We start from the raw sequence: 18,488 nt of genomic DNA, 5'->3' as shown, positions 1-18,488 counted from the left end.
CTGGTGGGGCTGGTGGGGCTGGTGGGGCTGTTGGAGACTGGTGGGGCTGGTGGAGACTGGTGGTGCTGGTGGGGCTGGTGGAGCTGGTGGGGCTGGTGGGGCTGGTGGAGACTGGTGGGGCTGGTGGGGACTGAGTGGCTGGTGGGGCTTGTGGTGACTGGTGGGGCTTGTGGTGACTGGTGGGGCTGGTTGAGACTGGTGGGGCTGGTGGAGACTGATGGGGCTGGTGAGGCTGGTGGAGACTGGTGGGGCTTGTTGGCATTTTGGGGCTGGTGGGGCTGGTGGAGACTGGTGGGACTGGTGGGGCTGGTGGGGCTGGCAGGGTTGGTGGGGCTGGTGCAGGCTGGTGCAGACTGTTGGGGCTGGTGGGGACTGGTGGGGCTGGTGGGGCTTGTGGTGACTGGTGTGGTTTGTGGAGACTGGTGGGGCTGGTGAGGCTGGTGGAGACTGGTGGGGCTTGTGGGGATTGTGGGGCTGGTGGAGACTGGTGGGGCTGGTGGGGACTGGTGGGGCTGTTGGAGACTGGTGGGGCTGGCAGGGTTGGTGGGGCTGGTGCATTCTGGTGGGGCTGGTGCAGGCTGGTGGGGCTGGTGCAGGTTGGTGGGGCTGGTGCAGGCTGGTGGGGCTGGTGCATGCTGGTGGGGCTGGTGCAGGCTTGTAGGGCTGTTGTGCCTGGTAGGGTTGGTGGGGCTGGTGCAGTCTGGTGTGGCTGGTGCAGGCTGGTGGGGCTTGTGCAGGCTGGTGGGGCTGGTGCAGGCTGGTAGGGCTGTTGTGCCTGGTAGGGTTGGTGGGGCTGGTGCAGTCTGGTGGGGCTGGTGCAGGCTGGTGGGGCTGGTGCACACTGGTGTGGCTTGTGCAGGCTGGCAGGGTTGGTGGGGCTGGTGCAGGCTGGTGGGGCTGGTGGATCTTGTGGGGCTGGTGGGGCTGGTGCAGGCTGGTGGAGGCTGGTGGGGCTCGTGGAGACTGGTGGGGATGGTGGGGACTGGTGGGGCTGTTGGAGACTGGTGGGGCTGGTGGGGCTGGCAGGGCTGGTGGGGCTGGTGCAGTCTGGTGGGGCTGGTGCAGGCTGGTGGGGCTGGTGCAGGCTGGTGCAGACTGGTGGGGCTGGTGCAGGCTGGTGGGGCTGGTGCAGGCTGGTAGGGCTGTTGTGCCTGGTAGGGTTGGTGGGGCTGGTGCAGTCTGGTGGGGCTGGTGCAGGCTGGTGGGGCTGGTGCAGACTGGTGTGGCTTGTGCAGGCTGGCAGGGTTGGTGGGGCTGGTGCAGGCTGGTGGGGCTGGTGGGGCTGGTGGGGCTTGTGGATCTTGTGGGGCTGGTGGAGCTGGTGGGGCTGGTGCAGGCTGGTGGGGCTGGTGCAGGCTGGTGGGGCTGGTGTAGGCTGGTAGGGCTGTTGTGCCTGGTAGGGTTGGTGGGGCTGGTGCAGTCTGGTGGGGCTGGTGCAGGCTGGTGGGGCTGGTGCACACTGGTGTGGCTTGTGCAGGCTGGCAGGGTTGGTGGGGCTGGTGCAGGCTGGTGGGGCTGGTGAATCTTGTGGGGCTGGTGGGGCTGGTGCAGGCTGGTGGAGGCTGGTGGGGCTCGTGGAGACTGGTGGGGATGGTGGGGACTGGTGGGGCTGTTGGAGACTGGTGGGGCTGGTGGGGCTGGCAGGGCTGGTGGGGCTGGTGCAGTCTGGTGGGGCTGGTGCAGGCTGGTGGGGCTGGTGCAGGCTGGTGCAGACTAGTGGGGCTGGTGCAGGCTGGTGGGGCTGGTGCAGGCTGGTAGGGCTGTTGTGCCTGGTAGGGTTGGTGGGGCTGGTGCAGTCTGGTGTGGCTGGTGCAGGCTGGTGGGGCTGGTGCAGGCTGGTAGGGCTGTTGTGCCTGGTAGGGTTGGTGGGGCTGGTGCAGTCTGGTGGGGCTGGTGCAGGCTGGTGGGGCTGGTGCAGACTGGTGTGGCTTGTGCAGGCTGGCAGGGTTGGTGGGGCTGGTGCAGGCTGGTGGGGCTGGTGGGGCTTGTGGATCTTGTGGGGCTGGTGGAGCTGGTGGGGCTGGTGCAGGCTGGTGGGGCTGGTGCAGGCTGGTAGGGCTGTTGTGCCTGGTAGGGTTGGTGGGGCTGGTGCAGTCTGGTGGGGCTGGTGCAGGCTGGTGGGGCTGGTGCAGACTGGTGGCGCTTGTGCAGGCTGGCAGTGTTGGTGGGGCTGGTGCAGGCTCGTGGGGCTGGTGGGGCTGGTGGATCTTGTGGGGCTTGTGGAGCTGATGGGGCTGGTGGGGCTTGTGGGGCTGGTGGAGCTGATGGGGCTGGTGCAGGCTGGTGGAGGCTGGTGGGGCTCGTGGAGACTGGTGGGGATGGTGGGGACTGGTGGGGCTGTTGGAGACTGGTGGGGCTGGTGCAGGGTTGGTGGGGATGTTGGGGACTGGTGGGGCTGTTGGAGACTGGTGGGGCTGGTGCAGGCTGGTGGGGCTGGTGCAGGCTGGTAGGGCTGTTGTGCCCGGTTGGGTTGGTGGGGCTGGTGCAGTCTGGTGGGGCTGGTGCAGGCTGGTGGGGCTGGTATAGACTGGTGTGGCTTGTGCAGGCTGGCAGGGTTGGTGGGGCTGGTGCAGGCTGGTGGGGCTGGTGGGGCTGGTGGGGCTGGTGGGGCTTGTGGGGCTGGTGGAGCTGGTGGGGCTGGTGCAGGCTGGTGGAGGCTGGTGGGGCTCGTGGAGACTGGTGGGGATGGTGGGGACTGGTGGGGCTGTTGGAGACTGGTGGGGTTGGTGGGGCTGGTGCAGTCTGGTGTGGCTGGTGCAGGCTTTTGGGGCTGGTGCAGGCTGGTAGGGCTGTTGTGCCTGGTAGGGTTGGTGGGGCTGGTGCAGTCTGGTGGGGCTGGTGCAGGCTGGTGGGGCTGGTGCAGGCTGGTGGGGCTTGTGCAGGCTGGTAGGGCTGTTGTGCCTGGTAGGGTTGGTGGGGCTGGTGCAGTCTGGTGTGGCTGGTGCAGGCTTTTGGGGCTGGTGCAGGCTGGTGGGGCTGGTGCAGGCTGGTAAGGCTGTTGTGCCTGGTAGGGTTGGTGGGGTTGGTGCAGTCTGGTGGGGCTGGTGCAGGCTGTTGGTGCTGGTGCAGGCTGGTGGGGCTTGTGTTGGCTGGCAGGGTTGGTGGGGCTGGTGGATCTTGTGGGGCTGGTGGGGGTTGGGATCCTACAGCGACCACGGTGAAAGGAACATATTCTAGACTCATTGACGTGATGATTCTAGATTAGTCCTGACTCATTTACGTGATGATTCTAGATTAGCCTTGACTCATTGACGTGATGATTCTAGATTAGCCCTGACTCATTGACGTGACGATTCTAGATTAGCCCTGACTCATTGACGTGATGACATAGTTGTACCCCTTCACGATGACCTCAGCATAAAACTAGGCCAAGGAGGAAGAGAAGAACTGATCTAGAAAATACAGAAGTAGCAAAAACGAGAGACAGAGATGTTTGATGAGATTTGTGGAAGTAATGACGTCTTTAAGCTATTAACAAATGATGTATCTGTTTATCTCTGCTCCTGTTCTCTCTCCAGGCGTATCTCAGGGAACCGGTTAAGGTACATCTCTGGCCTCGCTCTCCATGGTCTACACAATCTCAAAGTGTTGTAAGTACACACACACACACACACACACACGCACACACACACGCACGCACGCACACCTTGGTGGGTGGTCATGATTCATTAACCCTAATTATGAGTATGCTCACAGCCACCAACTGAGCTGTCTGTTATTATCCCTGCTAACTGAGCTGTCTGTTATTATCCCTGCTAACTGAGCTGTCTGTTATTATCCCTGCTAACTGAGCTGTCTGTTATTATCCCTGCTAACTGAGCTGTCTGTTATTATCCCTGCTAACTGAGCTGTCACTGTTATTATCCCTGCTAACTGAGCTGTCTGTTATTATCCCTGCTAACTGAGCTGTCTGTTATTATCCCTGCTAACTAAGCTGTCTTTTATTATCCCTGCTAACTGAGCTGTCTGTTATTATCCCTGCTAACTGGGCTGTCACTGTTATTAACCCTGCTAACTGAGCTGTCTGTTATTATCCCTGCTAACTGAGATGTCTGTTATTATCCCTGCTAACTGAGCTGTCTGTTATTATCCCTGCTAACTGAGCTGTCTGTTATTATCCCTGCTAACTGAGCTGTCTGTTATTATCCCTGCTAACTGAGCTGTCTGTTATTATCCCTGCTAACAGAGCTGTCTGTTATTATCCCTGCTAACTGAGCTGTCTGTTATTATCCCTGCTAACTGAGAGGTCACTGTTATTATCCCTGCTAACTAAGCTGTCTGTTATTAGCCCTGCTAACTGATATGTCTGTTATTATCCCTGCTAACTGAGCTGTCTGTTATTATCCCTGCTAACTGAGCTGTCTGTTATTATCCCTGCTAACTGAGCTGTCTGTTATTATCCCTGCTAACTGGGCTGTCACTGTTATTATCCCTGCTAACTGAGCTGTCTGTTATTATCCCTGCTAACTGAGCTGTCTGTTATTATCCCTGCTAACTGAGCTGTCTGTTAATTTCCGTGCTAAATGAGCTGTCTTTTATTATCCCTGCTAACTGAGCTGTCTGTTATTATCCCTGCTAACTGAGCTGTCTGTTATTATCCCTGCTAACTGAGCTGTCTGTTATTATCCCTGCTAACTGGGCTGTCACTGTTATTATCCCTGCTAACTGAGCTGTCTGTTATTATCCCTGCTAACTGAGCTGTCTGTTATTATCCCTGCTAACTGAGCTGTCTGTTAATTTCCCTGCTAAATGAGCTGTCTTTTATTATCCCTGCTAACTGAGCTGTCTGTTATTATCCCTGCTAACTGAGCTGTCTGTTATTATCCCTGCTGACTGGGCTGTCACTGTTATTATCCCTGCTAACTGAGCTGTCTGTTATTATCCCTGCTAACTGAGCTGTCTGTTATTATCCCTGCTGACTGGGCTGTCACTGTTATTATCCCTGCTAACTGAGATGTCTGTTATTATCCCTGATAACTGAGATGTCTGTTATTATCCCTGCTAACTGAGCTGTCTGTTATTATCCCTGCTAACTGAGCTGTCTGTTATTATCCCTGCTGACTGGGCTGTCACTGTTATTATCCCTGCTAACTGATCTGGGATATCATCACTACAGTTAAAAATATATATATTCACCACTGAGGTAATTCTGTTTTGATTAACTCCAAAAGAAAAAAAAAGTGAAGAGCTGTAAGCAATGGAAGGGTTGGATGGGCTGATATACAGGTCTTTGGCTGGTTTGGTCTGTTAGAGGCTGGTTGGGTCTATTTGGTGCTGGTTGGGTCTGTTAGAGGTGGTTGGGTCTGTTAGAGGCTGTTTGGGTCTGTTAGACGCTGGTTGGGTCTGTTAGTGGTGGTTGGGTCTGTTAGAGGCTGGTTGGGTCTGTTAGACGCTGGTTGGGGCTGTTAGAGGCTGGTTGGGTCTGTTAGTGGTGGTTGGGTCTGTTAGAGGCTGGTTGGGTCTGTTAGAGGCTGGTTGGGTCTGTTAGTGGTGGTTGGGTCTGTTAGAGGCTGGTTGGGTCTGTTAGTGGTGGTTGGGTCTGTTAGAGGCTGGTTGGGTCTGTTTGGGGCTGGTTGGGGCTGTTAGGGGCTGGCTGGGTCTGTTTGGGGCTGGTTGGGTCTGTTAGTGGTGGTTGGGTCTGTTAGAGGCTGGTTGGGTCTGTTAGACGCTGGTTGGGGCTGTTAGTGGTGGTTGGGTCTGTTAGTGGCTGGTTGGGTCTGTTAGAGGCTGGTTGGGTCTGTTAGACGCTGGTTGGGGCTGTTAGTGGTGGTTGGGTCTGTTAGTGGCTGGTTGGGTCTGTTAGTGGTGGTTGGGTCTGTTAGAGGCTGGTTGGGTCTGTTAGAGGCTGGTTGGGTCTGTTAGAGGCTGGTTGGGTCTGTTAGTGGTGGTTGGGTCTGTTAGAGGCTGGTTGGGTCTGTTTGGGGCTGGTTGGGTCTGTTAGTGGTGGTTGGGTCTGTTAGAGGCTGGTTGGGTCTGTTAGAGGCTGGTTGGGTCTGTTAGTGGTGGTTGGGTCTGTTAGAGGCTGGTTGGGTCTGTTAGAGGCTGGTTGGGTCTGTTAGTGGTGGTTGGGTCTGTTAGAGGCTGGTTGGGTCTGTTAGTGGTGGTTGGGTCTGTTAGAGGCTGGTTGGGTCTGTTTGGGGCTGGTTGGGGCTGTTAGGGGCTGGCTGGGTCTGTTTGGGGCTGGTTGGGTCTGTTAGAGGCTGGTTGGGTCTGTTTGGGGCTGGTTGGGGCTGTTAGGGGCTGGCTGGGTCTGTTTGGGGCTGGTTGGGTCTGTTAGTGGCTGGTTGGGGCTGTTTGGGGCTGGTTGGGTCTGTTAGGGGCTGGTTGGGTCTGTTTGGGGCTGGTTGGGTCTGTTAGTGGCTGGTTGGGTCTATTTGGGGATGGTTGGGTATGTTAGGCTGGTTGGGTCTGTTAGAGGCTGGTTGGGTCTGTTAGAGGCTGGTTGGGTCTGTTAGAGGCTGGTTGGGTCTGTTAGAGGCTGGTTGGGTCTGTTAGAGGCTGGTTGGGTGTGTTAGAGGCTGGTTGGGTCTGTTACAGGGGGCTGGTTGGGTCTGTTAGGGGCTGGTTGGGTCTGTTACAGGGGGCTGGTTGGGTCTGTTAGGGGCTGGTTGGGTCTGTTAGAGGGGGCTGGTTGGGTCTGTTAGAGGGGGCTGGTTGGGTCTGTTAGAGGGGGCTGGATGGGGCTGGTTGGGTCTGTTAGTGGCTGGTTGGGTCTGTTAGTGGCTGGTTGGGTCTGTTAGTGGCTGGTTGGGTCTGTTAGAGGCTGGTTGGGTGTGTTAGAGGCTGGTTGGGTCTTTTAGAGGCTGGTTGGGTCTTTTAGAGGCTGGTTGGGTCTGTTAGAGGCTGGTTGGGTCTGTTAGAGGCTGGTTGGGTCTGTTACGGGCTGGTTGGGTGTGTTAGAGGCTGGTTGGGTCTGTTACAGGGGGCTGGTTGGGTCTGTTAGGGGCTGGTTGGGTCTGTTACAGGGGGCTGGTTGGGTCTGTTAGAGGGGGCTGGTTGGGTCTGTTAGAGGGGGCTGGTTGGGTCTGTTAGAGGGGGCTGGTTGGGTCTGTTAGAGGGGGCTGGTTGGGTCTGTTAGAGGGGGCTGGTTGGGTCTGTTAGAGGGGGCTGGTTGGGTCTGTTAGATGGGGCTGGTTGGGTCTGTTAGTGGCTGGTTGGGTCTGTTAGTGGCTGGTTGGGTCTGTTAGTGGCTGGTTGGGTCTGTTAGAGGCTGGTTGGGTGTGTTAGAGGCTGGTTGGGTCTGTTTGGGGCTGGTTGGGTCTGTTAGAGGCTGGATGGGTCTGTTAGAGGCTGGTTGGGTCTGTTAGAGGTGGTTGGGTCTGTTAGAGGCTGGTTGGGTCTGTTTGGGGCTGGTTGGGTCTGTTAGAGTCTGGTTGGGTCTGTTTGGGGCTGGTTGGGTCTGTTAGAGGCTGGTTGGGTCTGTTAGAGACTGGTTGGGTCTGTTAGAGGCTGGTTGGGTCTTTTAGAGGCTGGTTGGGTCTGTTAGAGGATGGTTGGGTCTGTTAGAGGCTGGTTGGTTCTGTTAGGGGCTGGTTGGGTCTGTTAGGGGCTGGTTGGGTCTGTTAGAGGCTGTTTGGGTCTGTTAGAGGGGGCTGGTTGGGTCTGTTAGGGGCTGGTTGGGTCTGTTAGAGGCTGGTTGGGTCTGTTAATGTCTGGTTGGGTCTGTTAATGTCTGGTTGGGTCTGTTAGTGGCTGGTTGGGTCTGTTAGAGGCTGGTTGGGTCTGTTAGAGACTAGTTGGGTCTGTTTGGGGCTGGTTGGGTCTGTTAGAGGCTGGTTGGGTCTTTTAGAGTCTGGTTGGGTCTGTTAGAGGCTGGTTGGGTCTGTTAGAGGCTGGTTGGTTCTGTTAGGGGCTGGTTGGGTCTGTTAGGGGCTGGTTGGGTCTGTTAGGGGCTGGTTGGGTCTGTTAGAGGGGGCTGGTTGGGTCTGTTAGAGGGGGCTGGTTGGTTATGTTAATGTCTGGTTGGGTCTGTTAGTGGCTGGTTGGGTCTGTTAGAGGCTGGTTGGGTCTGTTAGAGGCTGGTTGGGTCTGTTAATGTCTGGTTGGGTCTGTTAGTGGCTGGTTGGTTATGTTAAAGGCTGGTTGGGTCTGTTAGTGGCTGGTTGGGTCTGTTAGAGGCTGGTTGGGTCTGTTAGAGACTGGTTGGGTCTGTTTGGGGCTGGTTGGGTCTGTTAGAGGCTGGTTGGGTCTTTTAGAGTCTGGTTGGGTCTGTTAGAGGCTGGTTGGGTCTGTTAGAGACTGGTTGGGTCTGTTAGGGGCTGGTTGGGTCTGTTAGAGACTGGTTGGGTCTGTCAGGGGCTGGTTGGGTGTGTAAGAGGTATGTTAGTGGCTGGTTGGGTCTGTTAGAGGGGGCTGGTTGGGTCTGTTAGGGGCTGGTTGGGTCTGTTAGAGGGGGCTGGTTGGGTCTGTTAGAGGGGCTGTTTGGGGCTGGTTTGGTCTGTTAGAGGCTGGTTGGGACTTTTAGAGGCTGGTTGGGTCTGTTAGAGGCTAGTTGGGTCTGTTAGAGGCTGGTTGGGTCTGTTAGAGACTGGTTGGGTCTGTTAGGGTCTGGTTGGTTCTGTTAGGGGCTGGTTTGTGTCGGCAAGGGGCTGGTTGGGTCTGTTAGGGGCTGGTTGGGTCTGTTAGGGGCTGGTTGGGTCTGTTAATGGCTGGTTGGGTCTGTTAGGGGCTGGTTGGGTCTGTTAGAGGGGGCTGGTTGGGTCTGTTAGAGGGGCTGTTTGGGGCTGGTTGGGTCTGTTAGGCTGGTTGGGTCTGTTAGAGACTGGTTGGGGGGCTGGTTGGTTTGTGTCTGGTTGGGTCAAGGGGCTGGTTGGTTCTGTTAAAGGCTGATTGGGTCTGTTAGTGGCTGGTTGGGTCTGTTAGAGGCTGGTTGGGTTTGGGGCTGGTTGGGTCTGTTAATGGCTGGTTGGGTCTGTTAATGGCTGGTTGGGTCTGTTAGTGGCGAGTTGCGTCTGTTACTCTAACATATATGCTGGTTGGCATATCAAGAAGCTGATTTAACAGCATGATCATTACACAGGTGCACTTTCCACTGGGGTCAATAAAAGGCCACTGTAAAATGTGCAGTTTTGTTATACAACACAATTCCACAGATGTCTCAAGTTTTGAGGGAGCGTGCAATTGGCAAGCTGACTGCAGGAATGTTGCCAGATAATTTTATGTTCATTTCTCTACCATGAACCACGTCCAACGTTGCTTTAGAGAACTTGTCACAACCGCAGACCAAGTGTAAACACGCCAGCCCAGGACCTCCACTTCCGGCTTCTTTACCTGTGGGATCGTCTGAGACCAGCCACCCGGACAGCTGATTAAACTGGGGGTTTGCACAACCGTAGAATTTCTGCACAAACTGTCAGAAACCATCTCAGGGAAGCTCATCTGCGTGCTCGTCGTCTTGACCTGACTGCAGTTCGGCGTTGTAACCGACTTCAGTGGGAAAATGCTCACCTTCGATGGCCACTGGTACGCTGGAGAAGTGAGCTCTTCATGGATGAATGCCGTTTTCAACTGTACCGGACAGATGGCGTCATGTGGGTGAGGGGTTTACTGATGTCAACGTCGTGGTGGCGGTGGGGTTATGGTATGGGCAGGCATTATCTACGGACAACAAAATCCAATCTGAATGCACAGAGATACCTTCAAAATCAAATCAAATTGTATTAGTCTAATGCGCCAAATACCTTACAGTGAAACGCCTACTTACGAGCCCCTAACCAACAATTCAGTAAAAAAAAATATGACTAAGAATAAGAAATAAAAGTAATAAGTAATTAAAGAGCAGTAGTAAAATAACAATAGCGAGGCTATATACAGGGGGTACCGATACAGAGTCAATGTGGAGGCTATATACAGGGGGTACCGGTACAGAGTCAATGTGGAGACTATATACAGGGTATTACGGTACAGAGTCAATGTGGAGGCTATATACAGGGGGTACCGGTACAGAGTCAATGTGGAGACTATATACAGGGTATTATGGTACAGAGTCAATGTGGAGGCTATATACAGGGGGTACCGGTACAGAGTCAATGTGGAGGCTATATACAGGGGGTACCGGTACAGAGTCAATGTGGAGGCTGTATACAGGGGGTACCGGTACAGAGTCAATGTGGAGGCTATATACAGGGGGTACCGGTACAGAGTCATTGTGGAGGCTATATACAGGGGGTACCGGTACAGAGTCAATGTGGAGACTATATACAGGGGGTACCGGTACAGAGTCAATGTGGAGACTATATACAGGGTATTACAGTACAGAGTCAATGTGGAGGCTATATACAGGGTGTTACGGTACAGAGTCAATGTGGAGACTATATACAGGGGGTACCGGTACAGAGTCAATGTGGAGACTATATACAGGGGGTACCGGTACAGAGTCAATGTGGAGGCTATATACAGGGGGTACTGGTACAGAGTCAATGTGGAGGCTGTATACAGGGGGTACCGGTACAGAGTCAATGTGGAGACTATATACAGGGTGTTACGGTACAGAGTCAATGTGGAGGCTATATACAGGGGGTACCGGTACAGAGTCAATGTGGAGGCTATATACAGGGGGTACCGGTACAGAGTCATTGTGGAGGCTATATACAGGGGGTACCGGTACAGAGTCAATGTGGAGACTATATACAGGGGGTACCGGTACAGAGTCAATGTGGAGACTATATACAGGGTATTACAGTACAGAGTCAATGTGGAGGCTATATACAGGGTGTTACGGTACAGAGTCAATGTGGAGACTATATACAGGGGGTACCGGTACAGAGTCAATGTGGAGACTATATACAGGGGGTACCGGTACAGAGTCAATGTGGAGGCTATATACAGGGGGTACTGGTACAGAGTCAATGTGGAGGCTGTATACAGGGGGTACCGGTACAGAGTCAATGTGGAGACTATATACAGGGTGTTACGGTACAGAGTCAATGTGGAGGCTATATACAGGGGGTACCGGTACAGAGTCAATGTGGAGGCTATATACAGGGGGTACCGGTACAGAGTCATTGTGGAGGCTATATACAGGGGGTACCGGTACAGAGTCAATGTGGAGACTATATACAGGGGGTACCGGTACAGAGTCAATGTGGAGACTATATACAGGGTATTACAGTACAGAGTCAATGTGGAGGCTATATACAGGGTGTTACGGTACAGAGTCAATGTGGAGACTATATACAGGGGGTACCGGTACAGAGTCAATGTGGAGACTATATACAGGGGGTACCGGTACAGAGTCAATGTGGAGGCTATATACAGGGGGTACTGGTACAGAGTCAATGTGGAGGCTATATACAGGAGGTACCGGTACAGAGTCAATGTGGAGGCTATATACAGGGGGTACCGGTACAGAGTCAATGTGGAGGCTATATACAGGGGGTACTGGTACAGAGTCAATGTGGAGACTATATACAGGGGGTACCGGTACAGAGTCAATGTGGAGGTTATATACAGGGGGTACCGGTACAGAGTCAATGTGGAGGCTATATACAGGGGGTACCGGTACAGAATCAATGTGGAGGCTATATACAGGGGGTACCGGTACAGAGTCAATGTGGAGGCTATATACAGGGGGTACCGGTACAGAATCAATGTGGAGGTTATATACAGGGGGTACCGGTACAGAGTCAATGTGGAGGTTATATACAGGGGGTACCGGTACAGAATCAATGTGGAGGCTATATACAGGGGGTACCGGTACAGAGTCAATGTGGAGGCTATATACAGGGGGTACCGGTACAGAATCAATGTGGAGGTTATATACATGGTATTACGGTACAGAGTCAATGTGCGGAGGGCACCAGTTAGTTGAGGTAATATGTATAAGGAAGAGTTATTACAGTGACTATAGATGACAACATCAGAGAGTAGCAGTGGTGTACAAGAGGGGAGGGTCAATGCAAATAGTCTGGGTAGCCATTTGTTTAGGTGTTCAGGAGTCGTATGGCTCGGGGGTAGAAGCTGTTTAGAAGCCTCTTGGACCTAGACCTGGCGCTCCGGTATAGTGGTTCTGGATGGCATGAAGCTTGGCCCCAGTGATGCACTGGGCCGTACGAGCAGTTGTTGTTTACCAAGCACATCACTGTTAGTCCTGTTGTTTACCAAGCATGTCACTGTTAGTCCTGTTGTTTACCAAGCACATCACTATTAGTCCTGTTGTTTACCAAGCATGTCACTATTAGTCCTGTTGTTTACCAAGCATGTCACTATTAGTCCTGTTGTTTACCAAGCACGTCACTGTTAGTCCTGTTGTTTACCAAGCATGTCACTGTTAGTCCTGTTGTTTACCAAGCACATCACTATTAGTCCTGTTGTTTACCAAGCATGTCACTGTTAGTCCTGTTGTTTACCAAGCACATCACTATTAGTCCTGTTGTTTACCAAGCATGTCACTATTAGTCCTGTTGTTTACCAAGCATGTCACTATTAGTCCTGTTGTTTACCAAGCACGTCACTGTTAGTCCTGTTGTTTACCAAGCATGTCACTGTTAGTCCTGTTGTTTACCAAGCACATCACTGTTAGTCCTGTTGTTTACCAAGCATGTCACTGTTAGTCCTGTTGTTTACCAAGCATGTCACTATTAGTCCTGTTGTTTACCAAGCATGTCACTATTAGTCCTGTTGTTTACCAAGCACGTCACTGTTAGTCCTGTTGTTTACCAAGCATGTCACTGTTAGTCCTGTTGTTTACCAAGCACATCACTATTAGTCCTGTTGTTTACCAAGCATGTCACTGTTAGTCCTGTTGTTTACCAAGCACATCACTATTAGTCCTGTTGTTTACCAAGCATGTCACTATTAGTCCTGTTGTTTACCAAGCACGTCACTGTTAGTCCTGTTGTTTACCAAGCATGTCACTGTTAGTCCTGTTGTTTACCAAGCACATCACTGTTAGTCCTGTTGTTTACCAAGCACGTCACTGTTAGTCCTGTTGTTTACCAAGCATGTCACTATTAGTCCTGTTGTTTACCAAGCATGTCACTATTAGTCCTGTTGTTTACCAAGCATGTCACTGTTAGTCCTGTTGTTTACCAAGCATGTCACTATTAGTCCTGTTGTTTACCAAGCATGTCACTATTAGTCCTGTTGTTTACCAAGCACGTCACTGTTAGTCCTGTTGTCTTGGCGCTTGATGAGATCCTTAGGAACATTGTCTTGCCCTTCATCTGCCCCATCACCTCATGTTGCAGAATGATAATGCAGGGCCCCGTGTCACAAGGATCTGTACACAATTCCTGGAAGCTGAAAATGTCCCAGTTCTTCCATGGCCTGCATACTCACCAGACATGTCACCCACATTGAGCATGTTTGGGATGCTCTGGGTTGACTTGCATGACAGCGTGCTTCTAAACCGGAACGGTTGTTGCTAACGTGCGCTAATGTGACTAGAATGACATTGTAAACAACAGCAAATTTTCTGGGACATTGACATTGTCTTATATGGGCAGAAAGATCTTAAATTATTGTTAATCTAACTGCACTGTCCAATTTACCGTAGCTTTAACAGTGAGAAAATACCAGGCTATTGTGTGAGGAGAGTGCACAACAACAACACACTTTTATCATGGCAACTGGTTTGATACATTCACCTCTGAAGGTAAATAATGTACTTACATTCAGTAATCTGGCTGTCATCCTGACGGTCCCAGAGATAAAAATGTAGTGTAGTTTTGTTTGTATTATCTTTTACCAGATCTAATGTGTTATATTCTCCTACATTCCTTTCACATTTCCACAAACTTCAAAGTGTTTCCTTTCAAATGGTACCAAGAATATGTATATCCTTGCGTCAGGTCCTGAGGTACAGGCAGTTAGATTTGGGTATGTCATTTTATGATGCATATCTGTATTCCCAGTCATGTGACATCTTTAGATTAGGGCAAAATGAATTTATTCAAATGGACTGATTTCCTCATATGAACTGTAACTCAGTAGATGTGTAATTCTGTGTTGTTGTATGTGTCGAACTGCTTTGCTTTATCTTGGCCAGGTCGCAATTGTAAATGAGAACTTGTTCTCAACTTGCCTACCTGGTTAAATAAAGGTGTTCTCAACTTGCCTACCTGGTTAAATAAAGGTGTTCTCAACTTGCCTACCTGGTTAAATAAAGGTGTTCTCAACTGGCCTACCTGGTTAAATAAAGGTGTTCTCAACTAGCCTACCTGGTTAAATAAAGGTGTTCTCAACTGGCCTACCTGGTTAAATAAAGGTGATCTCAACTGGCCTACCTGGTTAAATAAAGGTGTTCTCAACTGGCCTACCTGGTTAAATAAAGGTGATCTCAACTAGCCTACCTGGTTAAATAAAGGTGTTCTCAACTAGCCTACCTGGTTACATAAAGGTGTTCTCAACTGGCCTACCTGGTTAAATAAAGGTGTTCTCAACTTGCCTACCTGGTTAAATAAAGGTGTTCTCAACTGGCCTACCTGGTTAAATAAAGGTGTTCTCAACTGGCCTACCTGGTTAAATAAAGGTGTTCTCAACTGGCCTACCTGGTTAAATAAAGGTGTTCTCAACTTGCCTACCTGGTTAAATAAAGGTGATCTCAACTAGCCTACCTGGTTAAATAAAGGTGTTCTCAACTAGCCTACCTGGTTAAATAAAGGTGTTCTCAACTTGCCTACCTGGTTACATAAAGGTGTTCTCAACTGGCCTACCTGGTTAAATAAAGGTGATCTCAACTAGCCTACCTGGTTAAATAAAGGTGTTCTCAACTAGCCTACCTGGTTAAATAAAGGTGTTCTCAACTAGCCTACCTGGTTAAATAAAGGTGTTCTCAACTTGCCTACCTGGTTAAATAAAGGTGTTCTCAACTTGCCTACCTGGTTAAATAAAGGTGTTCTCAACTTGCCTACCTGGTTAAATAAAGGTGTTCTCAACTAGCCTACCTGGTTAAATAAAGGTGTTCTCAACTAGCCTACCTGGTTAAATAAAGGTGAAATAAAATAAATAAAAAGATACTAATGTTGTTGTCTGGTTCACAGGATGCTTCAGAATAATCAGCTGGAAAGACTTCCCAATGACATTCCATGGAATCTACCCAACCTGCTGTCTCTGTGAGTAACACACGCACGCGCACGCACGCGCACGCACGCGCACACACGCACACACACACACACACACACACACACACACACACACACACACACACACACACACACACACACACACACACAGACACACAGACACACTCCTAACCTGGTGTGTTTTACGTGTGTGTGAGGCAGCGACAGTAAAGACGTAATCTATCTTTACCTCTAGACGAATAAATACTAAATACTAATAAATACTAAATACTAATACATACTAAATACTAATAAATACTAAACACTAATAAATACTAAATATTAATAAACACTAAATACTAATAAATACTAAATACTAATAAATATTAATAAATACTAAATACTAATAAATGCTAAATACTAATAAATACTAAATACTAATAAATACTAAACACTAATAAATACTAAATATTAATAAACACTAAATACTAATAAATACTAAATACTAATAAATACTAAATACTAATGAATACTAAACACTAATAAATACTAAACACTAATAAATACTAAACACTAATAAATACTATTTCTACAATGACTTTCAGAAAGTTTTACCTCTGGACTAATAAATACTAAACACTAATGCATACTAAATACTAATATATACTAAATATTAATAAATACTAAACACTAATAATACTAAACACTAATAAATATTATTTCTACAATGACTTTCATAAAGTTTTACCTCTAGACTAATAAATACTAAACACTAAGAAATACTAAATACTAATAAATACTAAATACTAATACATACTAAAATACTAAATACTAATACATACTAAATACTAAGAAATACTATATACTAAGAAATACTAAATACTAAGACATACTAAATACTAAGAAATACTAAATACTAAGAAATACTAAATACTAATACATACTAAAAACGAATAAATACTAATACATACTAAATACTAAGAAATACTAAATACTAATACATACTAAAACGAATAAATACGAATAAATACTAAATACTAAACACTAATAATACTAAACACAAATAAATACTATTTCTACAATGACTTTCATAAAGTTTTACCTTTGGACTAATAAATACTAAATACTAATAAATACTACTGCTACAACAACTTTCATGAAGTTTATAAAGCCCCTTTTGCATCAGCAGATGCCACAAAGTTCTTATACAGAAACCCAGCCTAAAACCCCAAACAGCAAGCAATGCAGATGTAGAAGCACTGTGGCTAGTTAAAACTCCATAGAAAGGCTGGAACCTATGAAGAAACCTAGAGAGGAACCAGGCTCTGAGGGGTGGCCAGTCCTCTTCTGGCTGTGTCGGGTGGAGATTATAACAGTACATGGCCATTAAAAGGCCAGATTGTTTTTCAAGATGTTCAAACATTCATAGATGACCAACAGGGTCAAATAATAATCCGTGTTTATAGAGGGTGAAACAGGTCAGCAGTAAATGTCAGTTGGCTTTTCATAGACGAGCATTCAGAGTTCGATACAGCAGGTGCGGTAGAGAGAGTGGGTCGAAGAAGCAAGAAGCAAGTTTTAACATAAATTGGCTTGAAAATCTATGGCAAGACATGAAAATGGCTGTCTAGAAACTTGAAATAGCTTGAACAAAATGTATTTTTACAATAACGGGCCAATATAGTACAATCCAGGTATGCAAAGCTCTTATAGATTTACAGCTGTAATCAAATGTGATTCTGTCATTGACTCAGGGGGTTGAATATATTCCTGTTTTCTATTCCATTAAGTTTTAATGTTAGAATTTTTCTTTCACTTTAATATTGCAGAGTTTTTTGTAGAGATGATTGACATTAAATGACAATTAAATCAATTTTAATCCCACTTTGTAAAACAACAAAATGTGGAAAAAGTCAAGGGGTGTGAATACTTTCTGAAATCACTAAATACAGTATATAAGTAGTCTGTAAATGTCCACCAGAGCTGTTGCCAGACAATTGAATGTTTATGTCTCTACCATAAGCCGCCTCCAACGTTGTTTTAGAGAATTTGGCTGTACGTCCAACCGGCCTCACAACCACAGGCCACGTCTATGGCGTTATGTGGGTGAGCGATTTGCTGTTGTAATCATCGTTAACAGAGTGCCTCATGGTGGCAGGGTTATGGTATGGGCAGGCATAAACTATAGACAATGAACACAATTGAATTTTATCAATGGCAGATTGAATGCGCAGAGATACAGTGACGAGATCCTGAGGCCCATTTTCTTTTAAAGTATCTGTGACCAACAGATGCATATCTGTATTCCCGTTCATGTTAAATCCATAGATTAGGACCTAATGAATTTATTTCAGTTGACTGATTTCCTTATTGACTGTAACTCAGTAAAATCTTATAAATTGTTGCATGTTGCGTTTATATTTGTATTCAGTATAGTTTGTCTGAAGTCCGATATGAAATCCTTTCAGGTTCACGTTGTGAGTTTCAGATAGAGGTGACTAAAGCAGTTGTAAAGGCGTCCGTGTGTAGCTGGTGAGATGAGTCAGGCGCAGGACAGCAGATATGAGTAGTAAAACACTTTACTCAAAACATTCAAACATGACACGTAAAAATGCACGGCCACACAACACGAACCACAATACAACAAACACTCACAAATACAGCATGTAGAACAGGGGGTTAAATAATAAACAAGTATATTGACAACGTGAAGCCAGGATGTGATCATGACAAAGACAGAACAAATGGAAAATGAAAAGTGGATCGGCGGTGGCTAGAAAGCCGGTGATGTCGACCGCCGAACGAACAAGGAGAGGAAGTCAGTTATACATCTGTTGGGTTCAAAGGAAGAATCAAGCCTCTTTAAGTTAATTCATTTGTCTGAACTCCGATGTGAAATCCCATAGGGATTTTTGAACGAGTTATATGATTACACTGAGTTAGTGTCAGAGTGGATAGGTGTTGACCAAAAGACCGATAGAGCATGAATTCAGAGCATGTATTCAGATAGAGCATGTATTCAGACAGAGCATATATTCAGAGTATGCATTCAGATAGAGCATTATTCAGAGTATGTATTCAGATAGAGCATTATTCAGAGTATGTATTCAGATAGAGCATTATTCAGATAGAGCATTATTCAGAGTATGTATTCAGACAGAGCATTATTCAGATAGAGCATTATTCAGAGCATGCATTCAGACAGAGCATTATTCAGAGCATACATTCAGACAGAGCATTATTCAGAGCATACATTCAGACAGAGCATTATTCAGAGCATGCATTCAGACAGAGCATTATTCAGAGCATACATTCAGACAGAGCATTATTCAGAGCATACATTCAGACAGAGCATTATTCAGAGCATGCATTCAGACAGAGCATTATTCAGAGCATGTATTCAGACAGAGCATGCATTCAGACAGAGCATTATTCAGAGCATGCATTCAGATAGAGCGTTAATTGAAATCCCCCCAGTTAATTATC

General features: G+C 48.4%; 1 protein-coding gene across 1 annotated transcript in view; it reads left to right on the top strand.

Annotated features, from left to right (window-relative positions):
* Window positions 1–18,488, top strand: part of LOC139417448 (leucine-rich repeat-containing G-protein coupled receptor 6) — a 104,110-nt gene that overhangs the window by 45,760 nt on the left and 39,862 nt on the right. Inside the window, exons 3-4 of the mRNA XM_071166732.1 lie at window positions 3,519–3,590; window positions 14,982–15,053. Of these exons, the coding sequence (XP_071022833.1) occupies window positions 3,519–3,590; window positions 14,982–15,053 (144 nt within the window). The remainder of the gene's footprint in view (window positions 1–3,518; window positions 3,591–14,981; window positions 15,054–18,488) is intronic.

This window comes from Oncorhynchus clarkii, chromosome 9 (assembly GCF_045791955.1).
Source record: "Oncorhynchus clarkii lewisi isolate Uvic-CL-2024 chromosome 9, UVic_Ocla_1.0, whole genome shotgun sequence".
NCBI classification, from domain to species: Eukaryota; Metazoa; Chordata; class Actinopteri; order Salmoniformes; family Salmonidae; genus Oncorhynchus; species Oncorhynchus clarkii.
The sequence above is the reverse complement of the archived record's forward strand: the minus strand, read 5'-3'. Positions and strand labels throughout refer to the sequence as shown.